Source organism: Anopheles marshallii, chromosome 3 (assembly GCF_943734725.1).
Source record: "Anopheles marshallii chromosome 3, idAnoMarsDA_429_01, whole genome shotgun sequence".
Classification (NCBI taxonomy): domain Eukaryota; kingdom Metazoa; phylum Arthropoda; class Insecta; order Diptera; family Culicidae; genus Anopheles; species Anopheles marshallii.
In genome coordinates this window covers 71,301,385-71,312,759 of record NC_071327.1, presented here as the reverse complement: position 1 = coordinate 71,312,759, position 11,375 = coordinate 71,301,385, and the positions used below count along the sequence as shown (strand labels likewise).

Here is an 11,375-nt window from a genome sequence, read left to right as displayed (position 1 = left end):
ATGGCGGCTGTCGGTGGCCCTGCCAGGCAATCACGGGGGGTCTCCATGAGTGTCTCGATGTCGCTAGTGCAAGGAGGAGCTGCCGGTGCGCCGCAGGGCGCCATTCTGGCCGCGGCCGCACCCTACTTCCAGCCACCGGCCGTCCCCCAGGATGTTCAGCCGGATCGACCGATCGGTTACGGAGCGTTCGGTGTCGTATGGTAAGTTTGTTTGATTCTAATCTTTTTTTTTTTGCTTTATTCGTTACCCATCGTTGATAACCTTCGCCCTGGTATGAAGTTGTGAGGATGGTTGTTTTTTTTTCTTTCTCTTGATTTAGCAGTGATTACCGTACTCCACCTTGACTGATAAAGGGTGGTAGTGGCGGCATAGAGTAGCTACAAATGTCAAGCGCTGGTAATCAAGAATTGCTGAGAATTGATATTCTTTCACAGCAAGACCCATACGAGGCTCAAATCTCGATTGGTATTGAAGAATCAAATATTGTAAAGCCAGCATTAGGGATACTGAGCACCATCAATGGGGCAACTCGGTGGTGTATTGGTACCGGCGCCGGTCTTCACACGACAGAGTCGGTCCAAAATACCATGCGGACCAAACCATCGTACGCAGGACTGACTATCCAGCTATCGGAAATTAAGTCAAAGAAAGCCAAAAATGGAAGACCTAGACCCCCCTTGAGGTTGCTGTGCCGATAAGAAGAAGAAGTGGAAGAAAGCAAAATCAAGATTAAGGAGAGACACATTCAAGACGGCGGTTTTATTTGTATTTTCTTGAAGATTACACATATCAATGTTATAACCCAAACAGTAAACTCGTTTTAGAAGAAAACCTTGCAATTTGATACTTAGAACTCAGAACAGAGATACACACCGGGCCTAAACACCGCCCTAACATGAAATATTCATCAGGTGCTCTTTACGCAATTTGAATGTTAACCGTCTGCCATTTGGTAATAAATTGATATTTGCAACATCTGGCTTGCCGAGTGCTTGTTTGAAGTATATTCATTCATAATATTTTTAAATTTTTGATTTCCAATTATTTTTGGCGAATTCGCATTGGGTATTGCGAACACATTTTTCCCCAAACTTTAATTTTTTTTTTAAATTTTCTTTTCACATATACTCATGGAAGTGTATGTTTGATCTTGGAAATAATAAAAATCGTATGTTTCAGATAACTGTCCTTTTAAAAAATCACTAAAACTTATTTTTATTCAAAGCTCTGGATGTATCTTCTACTGGTCATTAGATCCTATTGGGGCATGTCCACCATATCTCCTTGCTGTGGATTGTCACTCATTGATACCTTGTTAGAAATTGGCGGAAATATCATTACCTCAATGGCACAAATTCCTTTTAATGATAGTCCTGCTGAGAAGACGTCAGTTTCATGTTGATTCCCATGTAAAATGATTCGTAATCGGTTGCACATGGGAGACAGACGTCATAAAGGAAGCAAAGAATTCTACAGTTTAACGCATCACTATCGACGTCAATGTTGCTGATAAACTGTGCCAAACAGAGCCACCCTCGGGGCAATGCACTAGGTCGAGGTTGGCCCGATTGGACAAGTATTGGGAAAAGCAACAAAACAAAACCCCCAGAAGGCAACTTAAAAATAACCGAACCAATCGATTCCCTATTAGAAGGTTCGGTTTATTCCTGCGGAAATGTAAAGGTGAAGGTTGCGGCTCAGTGAGTGGCACCCCGGGGAACTTGGTCCAGCAGCTGATAAGGCCCCGGCCCATCTTCTTCCAGCGAACTGATATGCCGAATCCCTCGATGAAGTGGTTTGCAAGACAGCAACGAAGAAAACAAAAAATACTGCGCGATAGGAGACTGGTAATTGGGACACGACCTGTCAGTTGCGGACCGTACGGTGAGCAGGGCAGGGCAATGTCGGGTACGCGCTCCTTTCCAGACACAATGCACCATGCACACCGTATCGCACCGGCCATTCGTCCAGGGCCTGAAGAATGAGGTTACCATCAGATGTTTGTTCACGCGTCGCTTTGTGCGATCCTTTTGTGTGGCTGCGCCACCATTAAAGGCCTACATGCTTTAAATGGCGCTAATAGACCTTGAAATACTTTCCGGCCTCGGTTCCAATTCACACACTCCCCGGAATGGTGCCCGTAGAACCTGGAGCGTGTGATGAAGTTTTTTGGCGTTTGGGACTTCCCACTTGTTTTTTTTTTTTGGCGGGCACACCTTGCTTTCGGAGGCGATTATCAGGCACTTGTAAGGTAGTTCTTGAAGGTACTATTTCACACACCCCTAACGATACTTCGGTAGGTCACACCTCGCATTTCTCTCAAGGATTTCTGGAACAACGTGAAGTATTAAAATTTTGTGACTTGATCAAAGATTTTTGTAGCTGATAAATTGTTAAATGTGAAGCCCGAATCATGTGCAAAACATTTGAAGTTGAATACTGATAGAACTGAGCACATTTGAAATTATGCTACATGTGACCCCAGCTCGCAAATGCTCCCTTCCGTACCGAGCTTGGTGATAACGATTTGCGAAAGGTGTGTGCTGTCTTGTGTTAATTAAACAGCTGCGTGAGGCAACGATAATCGGCAGGCACTGGAAGTTTATTTGATAGATGATGCATCACCGGGCAACGATAACGCCAGCAGAAAGGGGAGAGAAGGCGCTCGAAAAGTGAAACTGTAACATCACGGAACTAATCCCACCTAGAACCCCCCTCCTCCCCGGTATCGGTCAGCCCCGTCGTGGGACACCTTCGGTTGTGAAGGAGGGGAAACCACCTTCGAGCGCAAAAAAAACGAGGTGACCCATCATGTTCCAGTGAAAGTTATCGCGACACTTTGCAGTGTCGAAGCGATAATTTTTTTTTGGCAACTGATCGCCACGCTCGCACAACCACACCACCGATCGTGTGATAATTGAATCTTTACTAGCTGCCAACGGTGGTCGTAACGGTCGCGATTCCGATGTTATCTATTGGGTGGGGCGCAATAGTAGCTATCGGGGTGTGCCCCATATCGGGCCAGTGGACGTTTGCTACTTGCCAAGCAGCATCGGGGGGAGTTAATTCAAACAGGCCCCCCTTGTCTCTGTCTGTTGCTCGTCCAGAACGAAGAATTATTTGACAAACCACAAATCAACTCGTGTGGTCTAATGTTTAATGATTTTTCCATTTTAATCACCCTGTTTGCGTTCAACCACCCCCTGTACAGCTGGTATCGTTTCCAAGATTGGGGTAGATCATCCCAAAAGTTAGAAAGCTTAAGCTTTAAGTCTGTATCTGCCAAATAATCCAGGTACCGGGCTGTATCATTCTGTACAGATTCGTAAAGGACATAGCATTTTGACATAAAGAATGACACAAGGGATCATTTTTGTAAACTACAATTTGAGGAAAATCGATTTAAGTTTAGTAATTTGATTTTAATTTCAATGTATTTGAAATAATATACAAGTCTGATTATCAAAAAAAACCTTTTTCAGTTCTTTTCGTTAAAAAAAATTTGTTTACATTTTTCGCACACGGGAAACTTGGCCTAACCTGGCTCAGACCAGCTAGCAAAATTCTTTGTTATGACATTTGTCGAGTTTGGGTTTTGGCTACTTGGGTACTTTCATTGAGAAACCAATCTAATCCTTCTTTCCTAGGCTTAACTTGGCTTGCCATTTGTATGGCGAGCTGTAAGCGGATAAGCCTGGAAACGTCAAAACGCATACAAAAAACTGGCTTAGAGCGTGATCTACCCCATTGCCTGTTGGGTCTCCCCATCCAGGTCTCCCAATCCACCTTACGAAGAGCACGTTTTTGGTGGTGGGGGAGTCCCTGGGGAGTTAATGAGCTTCCAACGTGATCTCTGTGCATCTACTCGACACGAACTCGCGTCTTGATAAGGGTAACGGTGCCAAATTAAAAGAAACACCCACCCACACTCGCTGTGCCGTGCGCATCGATAACCTAGTTATTTTTTTTGCCAAACCGATGCGGCACTCTTCAATTGCGTAAATCATCAATATGTATAACACACGCGGGGGGACATTGCTTATCAGGCAGGTTGGCTTCGGTCTTTCTTTTTTTTTCGCCTTTTCCCCCCCCCCCCCCCCCCCCCCTATAACAATGTTGCTTTAATGTGCCCGAAACGCACCGAAACAGACACTTGATTGTTACACAGCCCGGGGGCCTCTGATGCTGTCTTGCACTTGCGTGTGTTCCGACGGGCTTGTGGCATCCATCGGCCAGGGGTTTTTATCGTCTCCATCAACCCGGCTGTAATAATTTGATCAATTATTGTTGAGTTGGAAAGAAAAACCAAGTGACTAACATAATAACGTCACCATGCGCCTGGTGTCGTTATCGTGCCTGAGACGAGCTTGGAAACCTTGGAACGACACTGGTGCACTGTGCCGGCATTATCGTGAGTATCGCGCAGTTCAGCAAGCAGACAAACACAAAATAGTTTGTCTGATCGGTTAGGCGAGAGCGATGTATGCCACCATCGCCACTAGGGGGACGCATGATTTGATGGATGTGTGTTACATCGCCGTAGGTTTTCTCCCCCCCGTTAGCGGTTGGGAAGGATATTTTTAGCAGACACCGAACCGTTGGATGAGAGCTGTGCGTGGTGATGCCCGGGGGTAGGGATGTTGCACTGGCACGCAAATGAAGGTTACCGTGGTGTTTAAGTGAGCGAATAAGGAAGTCGCGTGGTTGCGTTCCGGAAGCGCAGGGTGATGTGAAGGGATCAGTAGGGCGGGGGTTGGTTGGTGGTGTTGGCGGGAGGCTAGGGATTCTGGCATGTTTAATATCATTATTACAGAAGAGCGTACTCACGAGAATGGTTACTGAATGATTTTTGTTGTTGGAGTAGATCAATTTAGTAGGGTTGTGATGAATGAATCTTTCGAATCATGAGTCAGCTCTCGGAGGATTTCTTGAACTTTCAGTGGATCATTGGAGGTTTTTCACACTCTATTTAGCAGTGTACTGTTAAAAGTATCTTTTGAGAGAAAATGTTCAAATCACGAGTCAAGTCTTAGAGGATTTCTTCAACTTCAAGGATCTTAGGAGGTTATATATGGCTATTTTAGTAGTTTTGTGATAAATGATTTTTTTAAGAAGAATTTTTCAGTTCATGAGCTTGTTCTTTGAAGATTTATTCAATGTCTAAGTGCTTTGGAGATTCATGAGTTCAATTTTAGTAATGCTCAGGTAAAATAATCTATTCGGTAGTCTTTGAAAGCAGGCGTCAGTTCTTCTGAAGGTTCTTAATGCGCAATCTAGTAGTGTTGTGTTAAAAAAATGAATCTTTTGAAAATAATTTTTTATACCGCAAGTTTCACAGAATTTCTTCAATGTACAAGTGCTTTGGAGATTCATGAGGTTCATTTTAGCAATGCTATAGTAAAAGAATCTTTTGAGAAGTGTCTTTTCAACTTCAAGGATCTTTAGAAGTTATTGATGGTCAATTTAATAATGTTGTAATAAATGAATCTTTGGAAAATAGCTTTTTTTTAATCATGAGTGCTCTTATAGAATTTCTCAATATTCAAGATGTTTAGAAAGTCATGAGGTTCAATATAGAAATGCTCTGGTTAAAGAATATTTTGAAAAGAGCCTTTGAAATCAGGCGTCAGTTTTCAGCGGATTTTTTCTATTTTTACGATCTTTGGAGGTCGATGAATCATTTCAGAAGATTAAAAAAATCCAGAATCGAAGCGATTAAGCGCTTCTCAGATTTTCATTCCGTAGAAAAATACCTTAAAGTTAAGGTTCATAATTAATGTATTAGATTGATTCGTTTTTGGATCTTTTTTTAACTCATGTTGCTTTTCCAACTTTGTCTTAATTCTGTTTAGAAAGAAAAACCAAATAATTAAGTATATTTCACGCTAGCAGTTTTGTCTAACTTCACCGATTTCTTAACGTTTCTTCGTACGTAATTGAGTTGTTTCCAATATTGCACATCAAATGAAGCATGTTGAGGTTTTCCAATGTACCTTCACCGGATAATAGGTATCAGTTGACAGTGGCACACGACGCCACCGAGGAAGAGGAAATGTAATCTGGTCCGTCCCCTTCCCGTTGTACGCACGCGGGCCCATTACGGCTTAACGGGAGGGGGAAAAATAAAAAAAAACCATGTTCTAGTGCTCGCTACCCCCTCGAGACAACAGTGCCGCTAGAAGTCATCAAACGCGAAGTGCGCAGTGCTTGGTAGCAAAGGGCGGTGGAAGGTGGTGGGTTAGGTGACAGAATAGAACCCATTATTATGTGGCAGACGTGAACATTGACAACCAGAAGTACACTGCACACTCATGGAGAAAAAAGGGTCGCCACCGCGTTTGTGTGGGCTTTGGTGCGCCTTGCGTTCGTTTGCTCGCTGTCTATCCGCCGTCATTGTTGCGTTCCATCCCGATGGGCTTCTCGGTTGGTGCGCGGGATCATCATTACGTGACGTTCGGAAGACGCGTGTGTTTACGGTGCAGGGGGTGGCTTGCGTGAATGTATCGATAGCGGCAGCGAGCGCTATTTTTATCACAAACGAAAGGAGCTGCTTAAATGCTGCCTCCCCCTGCACATACTTAGCCAACCGTCGCCAAACCGGTGCTGCACTATGATGTGGTGAGCGGCGGCATTGCATTGCCGCCCGTTCGAGGTGTAGCGAATTGGTGGGAGTTGCAGCATTGGTGGCGTTGCGTTTGTTATTGTTTACAACTATTCCATCGCGCCCGGCCTCTAAAGCGTCCTAGCCGAGTGTCGCTTAGTCGTTTTGTTATTTATTTGTCTCAAGCATATGGACGGGGGGTTTTTTTCGCTTTCTTATGCTGTTCGCGCGAAAACGGTCCGCATAAATTGAATGCCGTGCGTTCTTTCCCTCCCCCCTCCCTCCTCCCTCCCTCCCTCTCCGGCAAGATAAGGTGCGTGAGCGTGCAGGGGACGCCATATGGAACACAAACACATCGCCATCAGGAAGTTTAATTGAATGTTTGCTGGTTTCCGATCGTAATCCTGCCTACCGGTGGACGGTTCGTGCATGAAATGATTAATGCTTTTCGCCCTAGCTCCCCCCGCCGCACTGTTTGCCATTGTGAATGCACACGCGCATTACCTTCCCGGGTGCATTGATACGTGTTTGCAAAGGTATGTGCACATAGTTAACGGGACTTTAGACGAGTAGCGTCTTGTGCAATATCAGAACCCACTGTTGGGTTTGATGCGTTTTGCATCACAAAAGAATAATTTGAGGAAGGCACCAACATGTCTTACGGCACGATAAGAACACAAGCTGCAGATATGTTACGTCGCAGAATGTGGAATTGTAACATTTCAGCCTTCAATCCACCAGCCGGATAATGAATGGGGTATATGGCTCAAAATGGAAGAAAACACACACCCCCCCCCCCCACCCCCTCCCCGATGAAAAGAAATACAAACAGTACTGACCGGTGGAGAAGCTGCCCCAGTCTGGCTGCAGCCGAAAGCATAATTACAAAGTGCGATTTACAAAATTGCAGCTCGGGCGTGAAGCATCTAATTAATGCGGTCGTTAATCATTTACGCGAAGACACGCAGGAACTGTCCCTGCGCCAACGGGGGGGAGGGTGACCAGCAGAGAAATGGTGAACAAGGCTTGGAGTGCAATTTACCATCCTTCCTAGTGGTTACATTGCAGGGTGCAGGGTTTTCCTTTGCAGTGCCGAAGTCAGCAGAAGGTGTGCGCCGTGTTCATGCAACAGGAAAGCAACCATTCTTGGACGCTTTAATTTTAATCATGCCGTAACGAGTTTGACGATCTCATTCACAACTCTTAACGGTTCGGATGTGATGTTTTTATCGGAAATAGAGTTTATTCTGAATATTGATTACATTGCGAGTAGGTAAAAGAGAACTAAAAGAGGTTCTCCACGTGTAAAAGTTGAAACCCTTTCTGGACTCTGTTCAAGTTGAACTAGAATATGTTGAGGTTGATGTGGTATATATTGACCTTTCTTGAGCTCTTGCAAGGTAGAATTGATTATTCACGATAATTCTGTAACTTACATGCCTGGAATGTTTTCAGCTTGCAAAACTTCCAGACTTTGTGAAGAATTCTAGATCTTTTTAAATTTAGTTATAAAGAACATATTAGACTAACTTTAACTGTAATAAGAAACGACTCCAACAAAATCTTGCAATTTTCCTAAGTTCCTCTTCTTAATCCAATTGATTCTTTTACGATATTTCTACATATTAGGTACTTCAATCGCTTCAATCGCTTCGCAGTCGTGGCCTACACTTTCACTGTAGAGCACCTTCCTTTGCCAATCGTATATCCTGGCCATTCTAACTGATGCATCAACCATGTCTCTTTCTTATCATCTCTACTGTCCACCCAGTCAATGACTGATTCTATAACTGTCTCGATTCTTATGACATGTTCATCTTATAAAGTTCATCCTATAACTCATACTAATTTACACTTTATATAAGTTCAAGAGATAACTTCTTCCGAAATAGTGCAATATTGTGATGAATCAATTACCATATGCTCAATATTGGTGTGCTATTTCCGTCACCCGGAAGTTGCATTTATTCGGATGGCAAACGAAGATTGTCAGATTGCCATATTGAACGATTTTCATAAATCATCGTTCTGGTTGCACCAGCACCAGCTCGATTTTTCGGAAAAGTGCGAAGTACTGTGCACTTTCACGAACGGATACGTACACGGCGGATGGGAAGTAGAGTATGGTTTGCTGCACATCGGTTGAGCATTTTGTCGACGGAATATTGTGTTTTCTCATGCAATAACTCTTTCAAGAACGCTTGACAGATGGTGATGATATTTATTAATTTTACATCGATATTCGATCTGCATTCCGCGGAAGGTAGCGCCATTTGAGTTGCGGGTTCGGTATTGTTGGATACAAAGCACTGAGAGCACGGTCTTTTTCCTTTTATGAAATTTTAATTGAACTTTATTTGAAGTTCTTTGTCAATACAGGGGGTTTCAGATGACAGAACAACGCAAGCGCCTATTCTGGCAGTAGAAATCCATCCTAGCACACGTTTATACTCCTCGAATCGTACTTCACTTCGAGCGTCGTACTTGTGTTGTGGTAAGCTGTGCTGCCATTGTGATATCATGTGATTGCATTGTAATATGCCTGGTGCGGTAGTGGTGTCTTCTAAGACCGTTGGAATGTCATGTGCTACGATTGTGGTGCTTGCGTTGTCCTGTTATCTCAAAAACCCTGTATTATGGTCGCGATATTGGATGGAGGTTTGGTTTAAATTTTCGTCTATTCACTAGATTTGAATTCTGGGCAACTTATATGACTGTTTTTCACAGCAAAAAAAGCCTCTACTTGGAATGCGATTTAAATAGGCTATCGCATGTCAGTATGTCGCATGTGTCAGTATGTCAAGGTATGCACAAGCCGGTAAAAGCCAACATTCTACACATGATTGAAGTATCCTGAAGTCAACGGCGATGACTAATATTTCCCACCTTCTGCAAGGTATTTTTATCCTCTCATGCTTATCCCTACCACGTTAAGTTGTTGATTGGCCGGGTGATGTCAAACCCCGCAGAGACGGGAACTAAGTCGTCCTGGTGCATATAGCTTCACAGACGTTGGTTGGGGAAATGGTTCCAGTTCATTGTTCCGTATTCTGCACAGATGTGCTTGCTTCATACATCCACGCGTTTGAGACGTGCTCTTGCTGCAAGCTGCATACAATTTTTGTTCTATTTTATCTTTTAGTTTGAACTATTCACGAGGAGTGGGGTCGAAGCATGTAGAAAAGCTCTACGGGGGTACCTTTCTATTGCTAGTCCTGAAACGCGAGCCAGCAAGGCTCTTCGCAAGCTGAAGAAGCATATTTTTTACAGCACAAAAGCACAATGAAGCACTGTAAATCACGCGAGACGGTGGTTATAATGTTATTACTTTCTTGCGTAAGTGTTATTGTGTAAGAACTCATCGTTAGACGCAGTTTGAGTTCAATTCATAGCCAGGTCGATGTCGGTTCCTCAGTACGGGGATCGGTGAGCGCGTTCGGGGGGTCGTGACTCCTGGTGACTGGGTGCTTAAAAAGGCACTCCATAAGGAGCCACCGACGGCTTCGTCGGTTGGAGGAAGCTATTTTTAACATCCATTCGTCCTTCATCTTTGCCAATGTATTTTGAGTTGGGGGTTTGCATTCTTCGTTCTCCGGTACGAAGGTCGAGAAAGGATGACGACGGTAAATCGTGATTGGCAATACCACCCCAGGGTGGAATACCGAAGCAGAGCGATACACTTGGTATTGCGGGAGGCATTACACTACTTGAGCTATGAAATTTTTCGAAAAAATCCTTCGTAGTCCATTGAAGTTCCTATATGTCACAGAAATTCAAGAATTTTGAGGTTTTTCAATCTTCCAGCGTCGGAAATGTCAGTATCGGACTTAAGTGCAATTATTATTAAATTCTACAAAGTGAGGAGTGCTCTCAGATACAACAGCAAAGTTAATGTATTTTGCAGTGCTCCTAAAAAAGTTTGAACCAAACTCCATTCTGGTTCGGAAACAAACGATCAGTCCTTTAACCCAGTTCTTCCCCATCCCAGGCACACGAAATAAAATATGCGCAGGCAACGGTTTATGGTTGGTTGACCTTTCCGGCCGTTAACATTGCTGCGAGCAGAGGGTATGGTGATATCTAACGAAGATAAATCATCACCAAAACACCAGCCCAACACCTGAATCTGAAGGTATCATAAAGTTCTGTTCGCTTCTGGCAGGATCCTTTTGGTCTTTCTGCTAGTGGTTGGGTTTGGGAGCTCCAACAGAGATATTTGCTAATTCTCGGACATCAGTCCTGGATGGTGGTCACCGTTCATGGTTTCTGAGCATTATTTTTTTTGGGATCTTTGGAGCGATATAGTAGAAGATATGTGTTCTGTCTATTCGAAATTCAACCTGCAATGTGTTTGGTACCTATGATGCTCGTAAATGAGTAAAAAAAATGCCAAGAAAATTAAGGTTATGCTCGGTAAGACCGGGAGTTTTATAAGCATTAAAAAAGAACCCCTGAGCATAAAGCGCTCCGAAAATGACTTACCCAGAACTCTGCGCCACTTGGACCGTTCATTAACAGTCCCTGGGAGGTTATGGTACAATCCATAATACAAATTTATCGTCAGTCCCCTGTGCATGGCCCACAAAATTTGGCTGTGCAGCATTTTGCCGGTGCCAATCGTTTACCCATTCTCAAACTCCCTTGCCTCACGAGTCACCGTGGTGGCGGTACCTGCGCGAAAGGTGGTGACCGTTTGCGGACCATTTTGAACCGGGATGTCCTGTCGGGGTTTGGGCGAAAGGGACTGGATAGCAGGGCATCGCTCCTCTTTTCG

The 11,375-nt window shown here is 43.9% G+C and overlaps 1 protein-coding gene across 1 annotated transcript in view; it reads left to right on the top strand.

The window, feature by feature from the left end:
• LOC128715432 (serine/threonine-protein kinase NLK) overlaps positions 1-11,375 on the top strand; it is a 66,008-nt gene continuing 54,633 nt past the window's right edge. Inside the window, exon 1 of the mRNA XM_053810330.1 lies at positions 1-200. Coding sequence (XP_053666305.1) covers positions 1-200 — 200 coding nt within the window. The remainder of the gene's footprint in view (positions 201-11,375) is intronic.